The sequence below is a fragment of the Gouania willdenowi genome, chromosome 9, assembly GCF_900634775.1.
Source record: "Gouania willdenowi chromosome 9, fGouWil2.1, whole genome shotgun sequence".
NCBI lineage: Eukaryota > Metazoa > Chordata > Actinopteri > Blenniiformes > Gobiesocidae > Gouania > Gouania willdenowi.
Window position 1 is genome coordinate 7,284,769 of NC_041052.1, and position 24,282 is coordinate 7,309,050.

The following is a 24,282-nucleotide window of genomic DNA, read 5'->3' on the forward strand; positions in this document are numbered from 1 at the left end:
CGTATATCGACATTTTAAGGAAAAAAAAAAATCAAGATATGAATTTTGGTCCTTATCGCTCAGCTCTAAATCACTCCTATTTTTACTGATTTTGGGCCGATATCAATATCGGGACATCCTTAATCTCCACAAAATTGTCCACATCGGCACACTCCACAGGCTGACAGTGACATTTAACTTTTGTCCTAATTTATTCTCATGTACTGTACGTATGGAATGTCCCAACTCAGTCCCGGATCACTTGCAGCGCTCTAAGTTTGAGTTGTAGCCCTGCTCCAAAACTCCTAAATATGATAAATGTCATTATGCATTAAACCAGGTTTTAAACCTATCTTTGCATTCAGCCGTGTTAAAGAATGGCTACACGTCTGTGAGTTTGGACAGGCCTGGTATGATTTATTGAACGTATACAGTCAAAAGTCGTCTTTTTTTCCCCAATTCTGACTTTAAAGACGTTTGTGCCCACCTTTGTGTTTTGCAGGCGGAGATTGTCAAACGGCTGAACGCGATCTGTGCCCAAGTCATTCCCTTCCTCTCTCAAGAGGTAAGACTCAAAAACGGCTGTCACTCGGAGTTAAGAGCGAGCTGGGTGAGACAAAAGAGCGAGGAGCAGGGGAACAGGAGGAAAAGACTGAATAGAGGGAAGAAATTGTGTGGTGGATTGTAAGAACACACCTTCAAACACACACCGCAGCGAGAAAGCATGTGCACACACACACACACACACACACACACACGGATCAGATTATCCTTAGTTAATCCTCTCTGCTCAGGATTGGCAGATATGCTCTAAATTTATCAAATGTCTCCCACTACCATACACCGTAACCAGCAGCGGTTTGTGCACGTTTGTGTGTGTGTGCACGTTTTTGTGTGTGTGCCTAAGATATATATTGTGTTAACATGTATTGTAAGTGGGTGCACATACAGCTACGAGTGTGTTTAAAGCTGTGTGTTTTTAATCAAATCTTAAGAAGTGTGTTTGTGTTCAGCTGATAAATCCGCCTTCGGAGGTGACGGTGTGTGTGTATGTGTTAGTGTGTGTGTGTGTGTATGTGTGTGTTACAGGGTGGGAACAGCAGGAAGAAGTGAGTGTTGACTCCAAAAGCTCTCCTTCAGATTAGCCATGGATTAGGTGGGTTTAGGGTGGATTAGGAATAATGGCATTAGACTGTGATGCTGCTACACAACCCTGAGGCTCATGGAGGAAGAAGGTGGCAGGGGAAGTGTGTGTGTAGATGTGTGTGCATGTGAGGTGTAACAAACTCATATAACTTATGTATGACAAATCAAACCGACTATGCGTGTGTTTGCGAGGAGTCTTTGTTTATGATGGTTCCTCTAATTCTCAGTTGGAAATTTCTTCAAGAATGGTGTTGTTGGCACAAATTAGACGATATGTTTTAGTTTGCACAAGTGTTTCTAGGTGGTTTATGTGTTTCTGTGTATCTCTGGCTGTTGAAAAACTCTCTGGTTTTTATTTCCTGTATTCTCCTCACTGGGCTTGTAGAGTAGCACCGTCAATGCATAACTTACAACAGGGAGTGTTATTGGAATATATATTGCCACATTTGAAACTGAAGTGAAGAATTTTCAAGCTCTGTGCTGTGCTATACTAGTGTAAAACAAATAAAATATATACATTTTTAATTACACTAAAACCGTGGAGGCATCTTGAAAAAGTGTTATTTTGAGTTGATTTTTTCAAATGTATTTCGAACATGTAAACAGAATATCATAACAAACAAGAAAACAAAAAGAAAAACAAAGCTTCTTAACACAATTTTGCAACTGAATTTACATTTCCGAAAAAGAGTGGGAAGTACGTACTTATTTAATCCCACCCCTATCCATAAATCACTTTTTTGTTAGTTAACTAGCTTCTCATTATAATAATTAACTACACAGACTATTTCACCTTACAAAGTCTTACAAATTATTTAAAAACACAAATTCACAGTCAACATATACCAAAATACAATTTTATAACTATAGCAAACAAACAAACGGCACTTTAAATACATAGAGTAAACAAATAGCTTTTGATCTCCTCTGTAGATATTCTCCTAATGACTTTTTGTAAAAGTTAAGCACATTGAATTTTGGGACCTGAAGTCCCAAAGACGGATGCATAAAAGTGCTTTTGCCGTATTTCATTCTTATCGCAATATCTTGTTTTTGTCGCCTAAAACTCTGCCAAAATGACTTCCCAACTCATTTCTGCTGTTTGAAAGATCCAAATCCAGATAAAAATTGAATATCTCAATGAGCGAGGTGATATCACAGGGACTCTACATCCCACAATGCAATGCACTTGTGAAAATGTCAATAAGAGAGTGTTTAGGATGGAGACAAAACTTTCAAGCGGCAAATTTCCAGCTTTTGATACTTTTTTTTTTCCAAGGAAATTATTTGTATTTATTGATTTATGAGGCCTACACTACTGTGTGTGTGTGCGTGTGCGTCCCTGCGTGCGTGCGCGCCCGCCACGTTCAGTGAAGTTGGACTCAGGCTTCACAGGTTCACCTGCACTCTGCGGTTAGGTTCATTTTCTCACCTGATAAACTCTTTCATCTCAGGTCAGCTTTGATGTTTCTCTCTCACCAGTCTCTCCCCCCCCCCCCCCCCCCCCCTCTCTCTCTCTATTCGTCCGTCTGCCTTTCTGAACCCTTTGGATGATTTTACACCTCAATCCGTTTCTCTTTCTCTGTCTGACTCCTTCTCTCCACTGACCTGACTCTTCCTGCTGATGTTGATGTTTTAGTAGCTCTACTATTTTATGTGCTACAAGGTTTGAGGTTGATATTACAGCTGTGGTGCTTAAAGCAAATTGATGTCTGTGGGGTTTTTTTTATCAGTCTTGTGATTACAAATATATTTCCTTTAAACATGAACTGACATCTTCAAACACATGTAAAAGCTTGGGTGTTTAAAGATTATCTATACAGTACTTTTTTAACCTGTTATTGATGAAAAATACAAGTTCAAATATTTAATGTAGTTGTAAAATACTTTTATTTTTTTTAATGTGCGGCTGCAGTTTTAAGCACAGGGCTCTCACCAGTATTATGGCTACTTTTAAACAGTTGTTTCCTTAAAATATGACAGTAAACATTGTAATCACTGCTGAATTTTGACAGTTTGGCGTCCGGGGGAAAATCTTCTTGTTTTGTGACCTTTTTTCTGTCGCCCTCTTCTTTTCATGCCCTGTGCAGGGTGTCCGCGTATTCTTAAATCAGTTAAGTTCTTATTTTAGGGTAATTACAATGGACACAGTATCTTGACTGACCTGTGTTTTACAGTGTGGCTTCCTCTGTCTATGTCCCATGTTTTCCTGTTTGATCCTTTCACATAATATCAAACAGATTTCAAGTAAAACCGACACAGTTGGCTCCTCAGATTTTCCATGATTGCGAAAAAAATTAATGGGAAAAAAAGAGAATTTACTTCCTGAAACCAAAATACCAGAATTGTTATGATAATTTTTATAAAATAAATCAAGCGTAAATTGCAATGACACTGAATATAGCCTCACATGCATGTTTTAGGACAATATCATCTATTTATATGCAATTTGCCTTCGGTGTGTCGTCAGAGAGATAGAAATGTTGAATCTGACGAAACATGACACGATATGATGGAGTTCACCTCCTGAAATGGATATAGTTGTATGACACAGACTGAACCCTTACCAACATGGGACAATATCAAACATTTACATGCGTTTTCCCAATGTAAAATGGGTGGTCTAATGTGTTGCAACTTTAGCGAATGGACAGATGTCTAATCGATTATAGCACATACATTTCTACTCAGTGTAAATATGTACCATTTCAGGAAGCTTAGTAGCCTGTAATGACGTCCGATTAGGCAAAGTCAATGAAACGTAAACGGAACAGAATTGTGTGAACTGAGGCGGAAATGGGTAAATTCTGAAACAAAATTAGGGAAATCGGTGCAAGTAAGCTTAATTTCTGTTGTTCAAAGAATGAACATCCATGGTAAAAGAAATGTGGTTTAAATCTGACGTATAATGCAGAGTAATACAGGTCTAACAGTCTTTGTAACACAGAACTAGCTCAGGTCTAGATGTCTAAATCCCGCCCCCCTCCTCTCCCTCAGAGTCTGTTCCATCTCCTCATTTGGTTTCTGTGTCTGTTGTTTCTGTGTCCTGCAGCATCAGCAGCAGGTGGTGCAGGCGGTGGAAAGGGCCAAGCAGGTCACCATGGCTGAACTCAACGCCATCATAGGAGTGGGTGTTTTTCACACACTTGCACGCACATCTGTTTGTATTTGTATGTATCTAAACTGGTGAAAGTTGATTTTTAGGGTCTGAGAGAAGATCTATCACACCATGTGTCCTTGTACACACTGTTCAATGACCCAAGATGCTCTCATGGGGAAACATGACACTGTCACGGAAAGCAATGTTTCTATTTTTGTGTGTGCCAACACAATTTCTGTTTTGTTTTTGTGCTGCATGACACCACTTTCAAACTCAAATATTCAAATATTTTGCGCAATTACACATTTTAGGTCAGTGGTTTCCAACCTTTTTTTGGGTCGTGACCCCATTTTTATATTATAACATTTCTGGCGACCCCAGAGATTTTTTTTTTTCTAAAATTAGTTTTTTGCTCATATTTGTTATGCTGTTACAAATGCAGAGTAGTGAGGATTAGTGCGCAAACAATAATAAATATTGAAGTTCTTTGAGCTTTCTGCCTCTTCCTTCACTGTATGTCTATTTCTGTGATATGTATTGTTTTTTTAATTGTGCAAAATAGATTAAAAAAATATACATAATTTTAATCAGTAATTTATTTTATTATTACTAGGCGCTTCAGGCGACTCCATTTTATTTCCAGGCAACCCAACATGGGGTCACGACCCCAAACTTAAAAAACCCTGTATTGGAACATAAATTCTATTGACATGCATTGGTTTGCAGTTCGTTACCTGCTGCGCAACGCAAAAACACTTTGTGTGAAGCAGCACAAAAAATGTGTTCCATGAAGCCCAAAAAGACTATGTAATTTTTTTATGCATGGCAACACAACGTCTTAAGTAGTTTTCTCTGACAAACTCAGTGAGACTGGGCTGAATGACCTCATACTGGTCTGCATACAGTTAACCTGTAGCTTCAAGGCTAAAGCTTATGCTAGTTTTTGGATAACAACCTTTCTGCATCCCCAGTAATTTAATAAATGTGTTTTTGTTGAACTTGTTCATACTTAGATTTATGGGTATAGTAATTAAATGCAACAAAAGTTGCATAAATCTCATCAATTCTGATAGCACACATAGTGAAATTTAGTTTGAATTTGTGCTAATAATTGCATGCTAAGTAGCAGCAGTCTAAACTTTTAATTACTTAAATCATATTTTGGTCTCTTTACGTTCTTACAATCATGAATTTGTCTCCTCCTTCCTCCATCAGCAGCAGCAGCTCCAGGCCCAGCACCTTTCCCATGGTCATGCCATTCCCATACCACTCACCCCCCATCCGGCAGGTCTGCAGCCCCCTCTGCCTCCTGGGGCTAGCACTGCTAGCTTACTGGCTTTGTCCTCCGCCTTGAGTCACCAGCTGCCACTCAAAGATGAGAGGAAGCATCACGACAACAACAGTGAACACCCACGAGGTAAAAGCTGCATGTTTTACACCTGTAGGTGTCAACAGATCTGTCAGGATATGTTTCTGCTTTAATGTTGGTACATTTAATAACTCGGAAAGTGGCGTTTGATGATGTCATGGTTTCATGTTATGATTACTTAAATTCATTGGGCCTGTTGTTCAGTCATCGCCACCTTATCATCCATCCGTCCAAACCAGCAGGGCTAACTTTAGGTCATTCTAGGCAAGAGTGGACTTGCCCCCCCCTCCCCCCCCCGCCAAATAAGTAAATGAAAATGTTTTTTATTTTCTAATGTTTATACACAGTGTGTACACATTATTTATTTTCAATATCAAGACAAAATGATGCAATTCTGCGACACAGCAAACCATTGAAAAAAATCCAACCTATTTAAAAAAAAATGAATAATACACAACAGCAACAATGGCGCAAATTCCAAAAGCAATGCAAAATGGTGCAATCAAAAGTTAAAATGAAATATACAAGTTTCAGTGCAAGTAAATTTAATGTAATGATGAAGGTAAAATAAATCAAAGAAAATTCAATAAAATAGCATAAATATGGGCAGACAATCAGCAGGTATAGTTACAGATTTTTAATATTAATAATTACAGTGATTGTAAAGGTGTAGTTCAAATTTATCATACCTTTTAAAATTGTTTTTCTTGGGGCAGCCGTCTGGGTTGCCTAGCAGGAAGGCCGGCCCTGCTTACATAACTGATCGTAGTGTTGCTCCTGGTTTGTGCTTTGGGCAGCTGCTCAGATTAAACTGTTAATTAGGCTTTATGCTTCTTATTTGGTTTAGGATAAAGCAGTACAATATATTTAATTGCTGTTCACAAATACAAGTGTGTGTGTGGGAGGAGAGCCAATACTTCATTACTTGGCAACAGAGCTCTGAAGATCTTCACTATATGCAAATGACCAGTCGCGCTACTGCTCTCAAGAGTTGTTTACCCACAATGCCTCTTTATTTGTAGCAGTGTCCTGAGGTTAAATACATGCAGGATTTATTCAAACTGTGGGCAAATTGACCCATGTTCCTGTCTTTAGCCATTGATGCCTATTACCGACCAAAGTGCATGTCTTGTGATGGGACTCGGGCTACATTCAGACGGCAGGTGTTGATGCATAATTACAATTTTTGGAGAAATCTCATTTTTTTGTGTGTTTGTTCATGTTACACATTAAATGTGACTTTTATCAGTTTAGAGCACGGGTGTCAAACATATTTTAGTTCAAGGGCCAAACACGGACCACTTTGATCTCAAGTGTGCTGCAAATTTTAGGTAGGAAAACAAGGAATTTCAACAAAATTCTGGAAGTTATAGACAATATCCAATCTTTGGAAAAGATAGAGATTTAATTTTCAACTATTTACGATTTAAAATAGGTGCCATCATGTGATCAAAGCGTGGGAAAACTGTGAGCCCTGGCAAATATTGTTGATACTCATTGAATTTGTTTTATTTGGAAGGGCTGAGATATCAACTGAATTATTTTGTATTTTTACACAATGATTCAAGTTTTCTGTCCTTTCAACTATATCCTGTGAGCCAAATTTGATGCTCTAAAGGTTTGGATTTGGCCCCCGGGCCTTGAGTTTGACACGTGGTTTAGAGTATGAACTTAATGGGATCCTGAAGTGACCCGCATGCACAAATAAGTTATACGTGACCACACAGGCACACACTACAGAGGTAAATATGGAGACATCTCCTCTTGCCGTGTGTGTGACACTAACATACCTGTCAAGTATCCCGTTTTGACCGGGAAACTCACGTATTTTACCCCTCTTTCCCGCCATCGTCCCGTATTATTATTTTCCCGTAAATATCCCGATATTAATGTAATAATAATGAAAAGATGCCTTACTAAACTGAACGCCGTCACTAGCCTTGCGAGAACTTCCACCTGAAATGGTCTGAGTGGCAGTTCTCGCGGGATTAGTGCCGACAGCGGCAACAAACCCGGAAACAACTCAGAACAGAGACGATGAATGAATGAAGACGTTCTGGTGAAAAAAACAAAGAACTGGTGTAAATACGTTGTAAAATGTAACAGAGTTTATCTTCCTAAAGACCATCAGGATGGGACACAGTTACACATTCTGTTAGATTAATAACTGATATTTTAACGTCTCCCACAGCGGAAGGAACGACGTAAGTCACCATGAAAAATCAACCAATCACAAGCTCCACAAATATACACTGCTTTATAAAGTGTTAAAGGATGTAAAGTCTGTAATAAATGTGTCTAATAAGTCATTAGTGAATACCAGAGAACCACATGAGTGAGCATGAAAAATTATAAAAAAATATATAATGAAAATAAAATGTTAATGTCTAAAGACAAGCAATGTGAAATTAACAGTACATATGCAACATGTTGACTTGTCTATAAACTGTAAGTATATTAAATAAACACGTGCTTCATATACACATTTATGTTTTAATTTAGGCTGTTTTATAATTTAGGAATTAGGGCTGGGCGATATATCGAGATTTAAGATGTATCGAGTTTTCAATTATATATAATAGCTTATTTTGTATCAAAATGCTAGTTTTAAGAGTCACTGTTTTTACTTCTCAGAACAGAGTCCTAACTCAGCGCTTCCCCACAACAAGCCATATTACAGATTACATATCACTCACACATGCTGTCCCTTACAGGAGAAAAAACCAAAAGTGGCACATATTGTGCAGCTGTTTCTTAATAAATGTTCGTGTGTAGTAGGGATGTAACGATTCACTCAACTCCCGATACGATTCGTTTCACGATACTGGGTTCACGATACGATTCTCTCACGATTTATTTTACAAAATAGGACTGTACACAAATGATAATTGAAAAATATTCCTTTATTTTTTTTGGGAAAAAAACTAGTAAATACTGTATTATTTTTCATTGTCAAAAGTATCCCTTGATAAACTATTCAAAACAATGCAATTTAACTAAAAATAAATCTTGAATGAAATAAATAAAGGAATAATACAAATGATGAAGAAGCCTATTCATTTAAATTCTGGTTCTATAATAATGCAAAACTGCATGATAGTTCTTTTTCTTTTTAAAAGTGCAACTGAAAATGTATTTGTGCCTTAACAATTGGACTTAAAAAAAAAAAACACTCATTCAACTGTATTTACGTGAGATATTTGTTTGGACCAGCAGAGGGCGCTGGTAACCCAGTGGTCGGTTGGCATGCAGATATTCTGTGCAGTGAAGAAGAGATGCTATACTAGCAGACAGAGCTAATAAAAAAGTGACTTTTACAGATATTCACATAATATTACAGATATTCTTTTGGTGCTAAAGGGGTAAGGAATCATTTATCAACATATTTAAGAGTAGAAGGCGGCCAGAAAGAAAGTAGTAGCAGACTCCGCCCGCCACCTCAGCATTTGGACAAGAGAAGGATAAATGTAAAAAAAGTACTGCAATTCAATTTTCAGAAAATCGATATCAATTGTGATACCTATGAATCGATTTTTAACTGCCTTACGATGAATCGTTACATCCCTACTGTGTAGCATTTTGGATCAGCAAATTTTACCCAGAATTCTTTCTTCTCAGGCTTCATTTGAAATAAAATTATCTAGATTTATATCATATATCACCATTTCGAGAAAATATATTGAGATATTTGTTTTGGTCCATATCACCCAGCCCTAGTAATAATGTTCACAGCATTTCAATGTTAATAAAGGTTGACCTACCAGATTATAATCACATAATTATATTTAGTAAGTGGTTGATAAGTGGGTATTTTAGATTTCTTGTACACTTGTCTTAAAGTATAAGGGATACTGGAGCTTGGTTGGGCGGGTGGGACGGCTGGTAGTGGGCATTAGAAAAATTCCATTATTTTCAAATCCAAAACTTGACAGGTTTGGACACTAATAATACGTATAATAAATAAAGATTTATTAATTCTAAGTCCTCACTCTCCTTCCATTGACCACTTTACACTAAATTGTGGTTTTTATCACACCGGTTAAGAGGGAGTAAAGGTCCTTTAGGAGAGCTCTTCTTCTCTGCTTCATTGTCTACTACAAAACCGCAGAGTTGGAACTGTCGCCTTTTGGGGCCACAGATTTTTTTCAGGTCACAACTGTTTTCATCATCTTAAATCGGTAAACAAAGGAGGGTTACATTGATATCTTTCACTTTTCCTGTTTTTTTAGAGCAGCTAAAAACAGCACAAGTTGGAATTTTGACCAAAAAAGTTGCTAAATGATCAAAAAGCAGGCAGAATGCTTCACTCCAATAGCAAACAATGGGATGTTTACAGTGGGTGGGGCCATGTGACATCATCAATCACTTGATTCTGAGATGGTGGAACACGGACTCTTAAAATGTAAAAATAGTAGTCCACATTTTAAAAGGCAGTTAAATTAATTTGGTGCATAATAATGTGTTTTGATAGGTATTTAACTTCTAATAAGTACATTTCAAAGGTTTTAGACCAAATTTGTAACATCAGTGGAGGATCTCTTTAATAGAGATCCAAGGGCATCCAAGTGATGATGCATGAAGGATCCAGATGTTTGGGTTTGCTTATCATACGTAGCTGTGTCATGTTTTTTTCAAGAAATGATTGTGCTCAGGCAGCGAGCAGGTGTGCAGTGTAACATGTTTTTTTTTTTTTTTAAACTTACTCTCAACTAGTGCAGAAATTCAGAGACTAATATTGCTTCACAAAAAGCTTCAAACTGACCTATTAGGATCAAAAATAAATTTTCCAAAGGCAGACTTTGGTGTGTCAAATAGGACTATACGGTTATTACATCATCTAGTTGCATGTGTGTCTTCTGTTAGACTGTAGTTTGTTTGTGCACGTGTAGTTCAGGTTTGTGCAACACATAATAAATGTTTACAACTGTGGTTTTTCTCTGTCTCCTGCCCTTCGCCTCCTCAGACAGAGACTCAGTCAAGGTAAGCCTGTCATTCTTCACTGTAGTGAAGCTTTTGTCATATTTTTATTTATTACGTTCAACTTAACATCAATGAGCTCAGTGTGAGAAATACATGATTCTATAGTTGTTTTCACTGGTCCCACTGAAGCCATTTATTGTCCTGTTTTAGAATAAAATGACTCTGCTTAGAAAATGTTGATAGAGTAAACTGGTCATTCCTCCTAACTGTCCTTGGCAAATTTGGCTTCGGAGAATCATTCATACAATGGATCTCCACCCTGTACAATAAACCTAAGGCCTCAGTAACCACAAACAAAATAACATCCCAAAGCTTCACACTGCAGAGGGGAACCAGACAAGGCTGTCCACTCTCACCTTTGCTTTTTGCAATATTCGTTGAACCTCTCGCAGCAGCTGTACGTCAGAACTCTGTTATTAAAGGAATCCACTCATCCATCTCAGAACACAAAATTAATCTCTACGCGGATGACATTTTACTCTATTTGGAAGAACCGCAATCCTCTTTAGAGGAGTATTTAATCTAATAAACAGCTTCTCTAAATTATCAGACTATTCCATTAACTGGACAAAATCATCAATCCTCCCTTTGACAAAAAACTCTTGGAATCCTGCACACCAAAATCCACAACACCCCTCCACCACAAATACAATTAAATATCTAGGCTTAAATATATCACCAAACTTAAATGAATTAATTAAACTAAATCATGATCCGATGTTGGACAAAGTCACAGAAGATCTGCGGAGATGGAACAATCTCCCCATCTCACTACTTGGCAGGATAGCCTCAGTTAAAATGAAAATCTTACCAAAATAAACTACTTGTTCTCAATGATACCACTAAAACCACCAAAACAATGGTTTCAAGATTAGATTCTACAACTACAAAATTCTATACTAGAAATAAAAACCTAAAATAAGCCTTTCTACCCTTCAAAAAAACAAAGACGAGGGTGGTTAGAAGCCCCTAATTTCATGCATTATACTTAGCAAACCAATACTATATTTAACAGAATGGCTAAATCCAAAGAATACTACAACACCTGGCTAGAAATAGAACAGTTAGACTGCAAACACATTAACTCTCTGATCTCCCTTTTATCACCTGCGACCCTCAAACATCACAACTGCTTTAAAAACCCACTAATTGCCTCCACACTGACTGCATGGTGGAAAGCCCTGGACATCACAAATGGCCAATTAAAAACTAGTATACTCTCTCCAATCTGGCACAACCCCGACTTTAAAAATAAAAAAACACCACTCTATCTGAAGACATGGGAAGAGAGTGGAATCACTCATCTCCAAGACCTTTTTGAAAATAACAAGATCAGGTCATATAACAATCTAACCCAAGCATTCGATATAAATAAAAGTAACTTTCTACAGTACTTACAAGTAACAGAGACAATAAAGAAAACCACTCCACTAGACTTAACTACGTTACAACCTCCAGAACTGGCTATATATATGAAAAAAATCTCAACAAAATCAAAAAAACTCTCAAAAATATACAGAGCGCTTTCGAACACTAACTGTAATTACTTACCAATCGCGAAGTGGGAGGCCGAACTCTCAATCACCCCGAGCACTGATTTCTGGGCAGAAATTTGTTGTAATACTTTTAAGATGACAAAAAACACAAACCTTCAGCTAATTCATACAAGGTCCTCCACAGATCCCACATTACCCAACAGAAAATGCATAAAATGGGCTTCTCAGCAACAGACATCTGCTCTCAGTGCACCCAGAATACAGCGGATTCCTATTTACATGCCTTATGGGCTTTGCTCCCCAGTTCAACACTTTTGGATTCTAATCACTGAAAAACTGTCCTCCATTTTGGACTACAGAATTCCTTTATCTCCAAATCTTTGTTTGATTGGAGACCTGACAATGCTTCAACCTCCAGCAAACCAATCACAATCAATCCTTGCGGCACTAGCCATAGCAAAAAAAACAATATTACTAAATTGGAAAGACAAAAAATCCTTAAACATAAACCAATGGCAAAATCTCCTCACAGAATTTATTTCCATGGAAAAGATGTCTGCTCTCAGAAAACAAAAAAAAATAACGTGCTTTGAGGAGCGTTGGACTCCTTTTTTAATTGCATTAAATCTAAATTTTTAAAAGCCTGATGATCTAGCCTGCAAGCGACTGCCAGCACCACTCTTTACTAACGCACTAGCCCAACTGTAGGCCGGGGCCGCCTTGGGCCTCTGGGGTGGTCTTGGTCAGGATGGCTGGGGTGGGTTGCCGGGGTGCCTTGTTGCCTCAGCACGGGTGTGCATTCCTTCTGGTGTTCACGGGGTCCCGGGGCTGTTTGATTTGGCGCCGTTGCCCCTTGCATGCGCATCTGGTTGTCTCTGGGGCTGGGGCCCTGCGTGCTCCCCTGCCGCTCCTTCCCCTTGCTCCCTGTCCCCCTGTCCTCGTCCTCCCCCCCTCCTCCTCCTTTGCTCTTGCGCCCGCCATCCTGTGGGTTGGGTTTGGGGGGCTCCCGTTGGCCTGGGGCGCTGGTGGGGGGGCTGTGGCTCCCGCCTGGGGGGCGGGCGGTGCCGTGCGGGTGGGTTGGCTGGGGGGTGGTCTCGTTGGGGGGCCTGGGGTGGTGGGGTCCTTGGCTCCGGTCCGGGGGGATCCGGGGTGGGGTAGCTTTGGGGGTGGCTGCTGCCCGGGGTCGGCGATTGCCGCCTGGGTTGCTGGGTGGCGGGGTGTGGCTGTGGGTTGCTCCGTCGGCCCTTGCGGGTCCTTGGCTTGGCTCCCTGGGGCGCACCTTTGCTAGGATGTCGCTTGCGCGACGGCTAGGCGGGGCCCCCTCGGGGGCTTTTTGTACGACCGCAATGGCCGGGGTGTGGACGTTATGGCTAGGGGGTGGGGTGAGGGGTGCTATGGGGCCTCCCCGGGGGTCGTATTGGGCGGGTGTGCGGGGGCGCGGCGCGTGGTTCCTGGCCCGGTGGATCCGCGTTGGGATTGGCTGGTCTGCTGGCTGGGTGCACCGGGCGCCGTGGGCGCGATTCCGGGGCGGGGGTGCCCCGGGGGCGGATCCTTGGGCTACGTGTCCGGGAGGTGCTCTCCGGCCATCTGCCCGGGGACCGGCCGCGGCTCGTGGCGGCGCTGCGCAGCCTTGGGCGGGGCGGGGCTGGTGGCCTTGGGCCCGCTGTTGTTTGGGGTGTGCTGGCGTCGGGGGAGTGTCTCGTGCCGGTGCGTGGGTCGTCGGGGATTGCCTCCGTGGGGGGGGGGGGGGGCTCTATTGGCGCCGTTGGTGTGGGGGGGCGGTTCCGGGCTGGGGGTGCTTCGGTACTGCTGGCTTGCCGGTCCGTGGCTGGCTGGATGGCCCTGCTTGGCGGTGGATGGCGTCCTCTCTCGTCGGGGGGGCCGGGGCCGCCTCCCGGTGGAGAGTGTTGTAATCGTGGCGCCGGGTGGCCTGTGCTTGGCCCTGTGCGGGCATGGGCATCCCCCCCGCTCGGCCGCTCCCCTTGGGGCGGGGTGGCGTTGCTCCGGGCCGGCGGGCGGCGGGGGTCGCCCCCTGGGGCGTCCGGGGGATGTTGTTGGTGCCTGGCTGTGCCCGGGGGGTGGGGGGTGTCGCCGTGCTCCGCGGGGCCGGCGCGGTCTGGGGGGTGCCGTGGGGAGGGGGTCTCCGGCTGTGCTGTGCCGGGGCCCGCAGTGCCACTTGCCCGCTGCGCCATCTACCCTCTCGCGTGGCCCGCCACGCGGACGGGCCCGGCTCACACTGGACAGGGCCCCCTCCATGTTCACTTCACCCCACTCCCAGCTGGTCTGGCTCACTCACAAAATGCACCACACACCAATACCCAACCCTTGGGGGGCTGGATGGTGGGGCTGGGGGTGGAGGGGGCCGCCACCTGTGTTACTATGTAGTGGCGTGGGGCGGCCCTCCCACCTCTAGTTGCCCTACTAATCCCTCCAATTTTAATCGCATCTCAACATGTCACCCCCCGGAGGGTGTATCATCTTTTACACCCTCCGGCCTATTACACCACATACACATAAATCCACAGAGGCTGGAGGGGGAGCACCGCTCCCCTCCATCCCCCTTCTTTTAATTACACCCCATACATTCACCAAACACACACATTCACAACAGGGGATCGGGAAGTGCCTCTCCATTGGGGAATGGAGAGGCACCATAAACAGGGTGGTGGGTTGGTACACATATTTGGGCCTCTCCGGTGGGGGGCCTGGCCCCTCTGTTGGTGGCTGGGCCACTGCATAGAGCAAAAGCACATCAAGATGGTGCGGTCGGGCGTGGCGGTGGGTCTCGGGGGGCTTTGCCGGGGTCTCTCCTTGCGGGGTCTTTCCGGGCTGTGTCGGCCGGGTGGGGCGCGGGGGTGCCTCTCCCCCTTGGGTGTGGCTTGGTGCTTGCTTTGTCTCCTGGTGGCCTTGGGGGCGGGCCCCGCGGTGTGCGGGCCCGGGGCGGCCTGCCTCGCCGGTTTGGGGGGTGGGTGTTATGGGGGGGTGCTGGTGTCCTCGCCGGGGTTGGGGCGGGGTTTGCTTGGCGCCTCGGGTGTGATGCTGTTTACTGGGGGGCGGCGCTAGCTGTTCCGGTGGTGGAGGTTGCTGTCGGCCGCCTGGTGGTCTATCCTGCCGTTTGCGGACTGGTGGGTGGGTCCGGGGCATCTTTGGCTGGGGGCTGCTGTCCCGCACTTGATGTGTGCCGTTGGGGTGCCTCCGTCCCCGCGGTGGGGATCGCCGGTTGCTCGCGGGCCGGGGGGGCGCTGCTCCGTGGCTGGCGCTGTCCGGGGGGCGGCGTGCCCTGGGCTGCTGGCCGTGGGCTGTCCGGGCTGTGCGGTCCTGCTGGGCCGTGGCCGGGTCCCGGGCGGGGGTGGGGGATGCGTCCGGGGGGCTTGGCCCGGGGGCTTGCCCTTGGGGGTCCTGGTCCCGGGGGGTGCTCCTGGGGCCCGGGGTGCTTGGCTGCTGGCCGGGCGGTCCTGGCGGGGGTCTTTCGGGGCGGGTGGCGCGTGCCGCGCCCTTGCGTACTACTGGTACGGCCCCTGCTTGGGCAGTGCCCCGTGAGGTAGGGTGTCGGGGGCCGGAAATAGGGGGCCACATCCCGGCGGGCGGTCTGGCTTGGCCCTTGGATGGGGGGCCCTGGCTTTAAAAAAAAAAAAAAAAGAACTGAAGCTCGTGGCGCGGGCGGCATCAGTGAAGGGTGATCTGGGGCGCCGTGGGGGGCTAGGTTGGGGTGCCTGGGGGCCGGCGGGGGGACTCCCAGCGGCCCCCTGGTGCCTTATGCGGCTTGGGGTGTGGTCGTCCTCCCTGGGCGGGCTGCTCCTGGTGCTGCATCCGTTCCGGGTCCTTCTGGCCTGGGGTCGGGCCCCTGCTGGCTCTGGGCTCGCGGCGGGTGCCCACTGGCTGCCTGTTCGGCGCGGTTCTGGTCGTCTGCTGGGGTGTGGGCTTCGGCTCCTCCGCTGGGGGCCTCGGGCAGGGAGTTCTCTGGCCCTCCCCTCGGGGGGTTAGCGCGCGGGGTGGGGGGGGGTGGGGGGGTCGATGGGGTGGGGGGTCTGGGGGTTGGGGGTGGGATCGGTGGCGTGGTGCGCTGGGTCCTTGGCTCTTGGGGCTTTTCTGGGTGTGTATGGGGGGGCGATGGCTTGCCCTCGGCTTGGGATCTTGGGGGCGTTCGGGGGACTGCTTGGCCTTGGTGTGGTCGCCGGGGGCCCTTAGGCTGCCTGCTCTTGCTGCTGCCTCCTGACTGCTTCTTCGGGCCCGGGGCGGCTTTGGGTTTTGCAGTGGCGGTACTTGGAAATACATTTGTCATGGATGCACTGGCCTTGGGCTGTGTGGGATAACACTCATACTGGGCTCAAACCTTAGACACGTTGTTCCCAAATACCTGTTTTATGGAATTTCCACTCACCTCTTCCTCTGTTCACAGCCACCACCATTATTCCTAAACCACACACTGGTCACCAAACTGGCTTGACAACACAACAATAAACACAATATACACAACCACAATTTCACATCGCATCACTTAAAACTATTCCTCACATTCCATATCCTATCTTGTATCCCTCTTCCCTGCTAACTTCCCCACCCCCCTCCAACCCCTCACCTTGGTGTAACACTGCCCTCTTTTTTTACATCCTCCCTTTAATAAAGTATTCTTACCCTTCCCTAGGGAGGGCTGGTGACGGTCAATTATGCAATGAAATAAATAAATTTATTTAATTGCAATAATAAAATATGCATTGCTGTCAAAAGATTGCACTTCTTGTAGTGTTAACCTTCGAAAGCATGTGCAGACAAGGTTAAAAAAAAAAAAAAAAAAAAAAAAAAAAAAAAAAAAAAAAAAAAAAAAAAAAACAAAAAAAAAAAAAAGAAAATGTTGTAAAATATATTTATTTGTTTGTTTATTTATTTGACAAGATTTGATGAACATCTATTTACAAAGCAATAGATGTAAATTTTTATTACTATTATTTCCCAACTCACACATTTATGGCCAAGAAAGACATTTAAAACTCAAAAATTATAATGTATTTTCTTTATGTTCTGACAAAATCTTTCAGCAAATGAAAAACTAAGAAACGAGGAGGAAAAAAAAAAAAACGGGCAAATTCTTTTTGTGTTAATGTTTCATTTGTAATAACTTTTTTTTTTCCTTTTTTTTCATTTAAATCTTTTTAAAACTCATTAAGTATCTTATTAAGGCCATCTAACTAATTTTAAATAATTATTGAATTTGAAACCTCACATATATTTTTCAATCATTTCATGAATGTTTGTTTTTTTTGCTGTTTTTATTGAAATGTTTCCCATTCAGTGTTTTTTTTTCTTCCAATTTTCTTTTTCATTTCAATATTTTTAAAAGACCATTTAACTATTTTTGCTTAAGTTTTGAATTCGAAACCCTTCGTATATATATATTTTAAATTATGCATGCTTTTTTGTTGTTTTCATTTGAATATTTGCCATTTTGTGTATCCTTTTTTCAGTAGGTGGCATTTTTTAACATATAATTTATGCAGTAATTCCCAGCCTCCCTTCTTGACTCCTCGGGCATTTTGGCTTGTGCTTGGTTCTTCTGTTATGTAATATGTCTCTTCATAATTATACTTGACACATTTATAATAGACTTTTGCTCAAGGGCTGATCTCTTTGTAGCTGAATACAAAGACTGTGCGTGTCTTAGATTTTTTGATATGTGATTACCGAGATTGTTCCTTTTTTTATGTCAAAGACGCTGTGCAAGATGTGCACAAAAGCCATTCTTTTAAATGGTAATTTGTGTAAAAAAAAAAAAAAAAGGCTTCATAAATGCAGCAATTATACCGATCGACATCATAACGTTCAACTGTATTACATACGTACGCACTTGCATACCTAGGAGATTGACATAAATGAATTCCACATCTGTCTGAAAATTTGAAACATACAGAAACAGACATCACAGGAAAAGATGTACAAATTTTGTGAAAGAGGAGTTGTTTATGGCTGGCAGTCAATTACATTTGAAATTACAATTACGTTATCCATGTTCAGTTTCGATACAATAACTGGCATGTTTTCAAACTACAAATAATTCAAATTTTTCCCCTGAAAGTCAATTCCAATTACATTCTCATCAACTAAAGTTCAATTAAAATTCTATTAACTTTTTTCATATAGCATTATGATGATTGTATTTTAATCTTTTTAATCTTTTTTAAGTGTGTACAATGTCGTTTTAGCATCTTTAACATTTGTATTTTAGTGCATTTAGTATAACATCTTATGTAAAAGCCCAACGAGGGACATGAGTTGGAATTTAGCAATAAGGCTATAACTCTTTCTACAAACATCAGTTACATTTACACTATTGTTACTCTGTTTGTATCGTCCCTATTTGAAATATCTATTATATCCTAACTCTTACCCACTGAGGGGCAGATTCACTAAAGGTTAGGGATATTAAAACATGCAAATGTCACGCCATGAGCTAATAAGCATACAAACCCCAGGAATCCGGAATGCGCCTTTTCTGCATGTCAGAATGCGCCCTCAAATCCATTTAGTACGTTTACCCTCAGATTAATAGGTAAAATAGGCGGATCTCTTAAGGGGTGCAAAAAATGGGTGGAGGACATGCAAATAAATTAATGTAGTGGGCGCAGTGCAATTAATCAAATCTGGAACTGTTTGCGGTGATTGTTTTAGCACTGGAAAATGGCACGACTGACATGCAGGTGCAAACACACACGCAGAGATCCGCTGCAGTAAATGTTTACACAAAACACAGCGGCGATGGGAGGAAAAAAAAGGCTCCAGTTAACCTTTCTAGTAAAAGAACATAATTCAAATGAAAGAGTCAATATTAACAGCCACTGAATGAGAAAATAATGTTTGTGTGAGGGAGAGAACGTCAAACTTTTGTGTCATGTTGATATCTGGTCAGAATCAGCTGATCTGATGCGTAATTTACGCAGTGATGGTGCAATGTTCACATATGAGAGTGTGCGTCACATAGCGCTGCTCTGACTGCTGGATGATGGTCAGTAGATCATCTTCAAATGGTGCAGATGGATTGACAGACTGTGTTGCTGCATTAACTCAGATCAATAGGACGGTTTTTGTCCAAATCTGCCTGTTTTTCATGGACTGATCAGAACAAAGCCACATTAAATTAGGGGGAAAAATATCATTAGGTTTTTAAGTTGTTTAAAAACATGTTTTATTTGTTTATTTGGTTTTCTACATTATAAAATGTTTGTGCAGCAGACGAAGAACTCCATCTCAAATTATCATTTGTGGCGTCTGCGCAGTCACCCTCTCCACATTAAATTAGCAAAACACTCATTTAAATAGGGCGGTTTTCTACCTTTCTGCACGCGCGCTAATCATTGCTGCAATCTTAGTGAATTCCTTGAAGCAGATGAGGAAACTGCATCACTAAAGGATTTAGAGATTCAACTCGTTTACCACCCTTTATTCAGATCTTAGTGATTCTGCCCTTAACTCTTCTATACCCACACCACCTGTATGGACAGGTAGTGGGGAAAAGTTAATATTTGTTGATTATATACATTACAATATAAAGCCATAGACCTGTTGTTGCATTTAAATAAATTGTACTTGACAGTTTTTTCCATGGTAATTACAATAACAAACGTCAACTAGAATATTTGCATTTCCTGAAAAAAATGCAAGTGAGGACGAAGGTGCTGGCCCGCATCACTGAACACTGAATTAGCTAGCATTACCATAACTAGCATAAGCATTAGATAGCATTAGCATTAAACTAGCCTTAGCATTATCTAGTATAACAATAGCCTAGTATTAGCTTTTACTAGCATTAATATTAATTTAGCATTAGCTTAGCATTAACATCAACTGGCATTAGCATTAACCTAGCATTAATATTAGCCTAACACTAACATTATTTAGCATTAACCTAGCATTTATCTAAAATTAACATTAACCTAGTATTAGCCTAATATTAACTTAGCAATAGCATTAGCATTAGCCTAGCATTAAACCATTCAGACAGCTGAGTATTTTAACAGTGAATGGTTTACATTCATTGAAGAATGGCTGAATCTGAATACTGAAATTTAAAGTTGAATCTGTTAAATCTCAAAATGCTGAAATTCCAAATTGAAATGAATGGGGAATTATTTTTTTTACAAAAGTGTTTAAAAATTGCTAAGTTACAAATCACAATAGTACAAGCACCCCTGACTTTTTTGACACGTTTTGATATCTTTATTGTCAAAATCAGTCAAACGCTGGAGGAATTTTGTGACGGAAGAAAAAAAGATATAAATAGTGAGGATGCCTCCTGCATTTGCATTAGCATAGCTCCTGCATTGTCACTATTTATTCTAATTCAATTATGATTACAACTGTGACAGATTCTTTAAATTACAATTACGATTATAATTACGCGATTACAATTATAATTTACCCCAACCCTGGTTGGTTCATGCTAAAAGTGATTGAGGCAGTTCAACGCATCATTGATGCATGTAATGTTTATTGTAATCAGCCATTTAAGCAGCACTTTTTCCCCAGTGCAAACATTCGGTATGTTGAACGCTCAATGAGCCGATTAGCATTTCTTTATTTCAGCTGCACAAATTTACACAATCACACTCAGATGTGTGTGTGTGTGTGTGTGCGCGTGCGCGTGTGTGTGGCGTACCCTGGTGATTTTAAGTGGGTGTATAGAGAAGAAATGTTCAATTATGCTACACCCGGCTTATCCCTCTGCACACACACACACACACTTTCACATGCAGTTGTGTATTTCCCCCCCAAACCATGGAAGTGATAAGCAATGTGTGTGTGTGTGCACGAGGTCGTCAGAAATCAACGGTACAGATAGAGAAGCCGGGGTGATGAATGCCTTTCATTAGCGCCCCGCGAGGCCGCGTGCACACACTGAGATACTCTGTGACACGGTGGCCAACAGTCACTTCATGAAACGAATAAATCCCTTGTCAGTGGTCTACTTGTTGCCGTAGCAACAGTCCACAGGGTACGGTGAGTGTGAATTGCGTGTAACATCTGTGCCTTAATGTCCTTGGCACCTCACACTGATAAAGGTATGTGGGTGTGAATGCCACGCACGTGTGTGCGTTTCTGTGTGTGTGTGCATGCTTATTGTTGCTGGTGCTCTTGATTAGGCAGTAATGTTGTTCTCAATGGCTGCACCTTCTCACACTTGGCTACCGGTTTTATTTTTGATTGAATACATAAGTCAACTGAAAGCCTCTTTTTTTTTTTTTTGCAACAATCACCTCAACTTTGTAAAAGACATTGATTGTAATATTTCAATTTGCAACTTTCTTCAATTAGACGGTATTCATGATTATCTCAAGATTTCATTTTTTGACTGAGAAATGAGTGTCATGTCATTTCTTTCAAGGACTGATTCATATTACAATTAAGACACTGAAAAAAAGGACTAGTTTTTGGGCCTTTTCCATTTAGTGAGATGTGTCTTTTAGAAGTGTTAATTAATGCTGCTTTGATCAATTTATTAATCCTAATCAAAGGACAAAGATCAAATTGTTATTTAATATAATAAGAAGCCAACAGGAGACATTTGTGCAGATCTTTGGGCCACTTGGCACCAGGATGCAAAGAAAGATGTATTTTATTTTCAAGTATGTTCCTGTAATTTTATTCTGAAAGATTTACACTTGCTTTTTTGTGCTCACAACTCCTTTGTTTGACTGCATTTGATTAGACTCTGTACGTATTTGCCGCGCAGGAGGCTCATGATACCAGTGACGTGCAGTGATGTTCATTTCAATTTTTACCTTAAACAATTTGATACTGTTCAACAATACAATGGCAAGACACAACTGATTTTTAAAAGTAAGGTTAAACTAGATTCAAATTTTTAGTTTGTCTCATTCCTCTCTTTTTCTTTTTTCAGTACGACAAGGTACTGCCTCAACATTGTGCATTTATAAAATGAAATAGACTAAATATGTCCAACACATTCATAATTATAAAGGGAAGACAGTGGAACGTGTGTAGTACATTGGGCGACCGTGGCTCAGTGGTAAAGAGGGATTGTCCAATAACCAAAGTGTTGGGGGTTCGATTCCTGCTCTATCCAAGTCATTGTCGTTGTGTCCTTGGGCAAGGCACTTTACTCACATTGCCTTGTATGAATGGCAGTGGTGGTTTGTGCATTTTCCTCCAGGAGAGGCTACAACTCCAAAAAAGATACACACCAAAAACAGGGTTTGTGTAGCTTTCAACAAATAAGTAAGGAAAATTGCTGTGACAGAACTGCTTTTTAACTAACCACATTTATTTCCACAGAACCCATAAACAAGCAAGAACAAATATAGTTTATACCAGTGGTTATCAACATTTTTTGGCTCAAGTACCCCTTTCTCTCATTTCTGAATCCAAGCACCTTCTTGTGTATGTCCAACTACAACATTTTGCTCAAAATACTGTCAAAAAAAACAAATATAGATCATAATGATGGACACATTTTAAAGAATCTCATTTTGTAAATAAGTGAAAAGAAATTTCTATTAATTTGAGAAACTGTGGTATATACAAACAGGGTGTGTGTGTTAGGGTTGTTATGCTTCTTGAAATTTAATTTGTTTTGTTTTCAGATTTTACCTATTTTTTTTGTTTTGTTTTTTAGTTTAGTAAATAAATACAAACGGGGGTGACAAAGGAAGTGGTAAATGAAAGTACATATTTTAAGACCTGACATAACATAATTTAAGACCTAGTTTATCAATATGGACATATTGAAGATTTGAAATCATCAAATTTAGTTTGTTCCTAGTTTGTTCATGTTTCTTTGCCTTTTTTTAAATGTGCTTTAAATAGGTCCGACCTGTCTTTATCCATGCTGGGTCGGCAGGTAGGCAGGAAAAGCAAAAAATATTTAATTTCTCTTTCTTCATTTTGCTTCTCCTCCTAACTTTATGACCGACGACTGTGACATCAGCCCCTCCCATGGCGGGAGGGGGGTGTTGTGTAAATGATCCAGCTGCAGAGTGTGTCTCTGGGCGCAGGTAAGCTGCGCCCAAAGACACACTCTGCATTGACACGTATTGAAGAGGAGTTACTGCGCATGTACAACTTTTAACAAGTGTGGACTGTAAAGATTTTTGCTCCCCAAGGAGGAAACACGTCACCAATCAGACACAGATGAATCAAACAACTTTACACATCATTATCTATATAATATTTCTTCTGATTATCTAAATACAGATATAACTTTGTTTTGTAGTATTTTTAATTCATTATTCATTTTTATTATTTTTTTATGTCTTTCTCAAACTAACGTGCTGAGTGGTGGGGCGGAGCCCTAGCGTCCTCTATTGGCCAGCCTCCACTGATGAATGGGCATGAATGTTGGAGATGGTCGGAGGGGATATAGGTGCGAAATGGCAGCTATGCTTCTGTACCACCACCGGTATGACTGATGTGAGTGACTGTTGTGAATGAATAATGATTTCTGTAACACGCTTTAAGTTTTCTTGAAAGCGCCATATAAATCCAAGCCATTATTATTACTCTAGTACATGTGTAATCAAATGTATATATTGACGATATAAAGAGATGGCAAAGGACATGCGCCAACTGTATGATCAGTCAGTGTGTGTGACTGACTGCGTCACAGATGATTCAGGGATTTTCACCATAAAAATGTTGAAATCATACAGAAAACAAGTGTTCATGGAGAGTCACGTGGACAGATTGAGTTTCTCTTTTCATTGTTCGTATTTTACTTCACCAGTATAACGTTACTGGATGATACTGGTCCATGGCACACTAAAGGTTGGGGATCACTAGTGTAACTGGAGGATTTCCAATTCAAGCCACTTTTAGGCAAAGATCATCCCTTTATTCTACATTATCATACTGTTAGACTAATATATGTAATCCAAATTATTTAAAGCAGACACATTCCAGCTCGTGTCTTATACATTATTACCCACTGGCCTTGTTTTGCTACTGGTGAATACGCCTGCCAGCGGAGTCTTGTTTTTGTAAATGCTGGAATACTTTTTTTTTTTTTTAGCCTGTGTGGGGAAAACAGTTTGTACCACAAGCTGTGCAGGTCACACAGCAAGAAACTAATTGTGTTAAATTCTGACACATTTAACAGAGGAGAAGGCTTCTATAGTTATTTGGCCTCTTGCTGTGTGTCAGTGAAGGGACAAAGTTTCAAACAAAGGATTTTAAGTAACAGCAAAAACAGCCCATTTTTTAAAAAA

At 41.8% G+C, this 24,282-nt stretch overlaps 1 protein-coding gene across 2 annotated transcripts in view; it reads left to right on the plus strand.

The window, feature by feature from the left end:
* The first annotated feature begins 483 nt into the window (after positions 1–483).
* Positions 484–24,282, plus strand: part of LOC114469299 (transducin-like enhancer protein 4) — a 38,519-nt gene continuing 14,720 nt past the window's right edge. Inside the window, exons 1-4 of one of the 2 annotated variants that reach the window (XM_028456663.1) lie at positions 484–544; positions 4,178–4,252; positions 5,441–5,642; positions 10,558–10,574. In XM_028456663.1, the coding sequence (XP_028312464.1) occupies positions 4,226–4,252; positions 5,441–5,642; positions 10,558–10,574 (246 nt within the window). In that variant the 5' untranslated portion in view covers positions 484–544; positions 4,178–4,225. The remainder of the gene's footprint in view (positions 545–4,177; positions 4,253–5,440; positions 5,643–10,557; positions 10,575–24,282) is intronic. The other variant, XM_028456664.1, reaches the window with a different exon arrangement.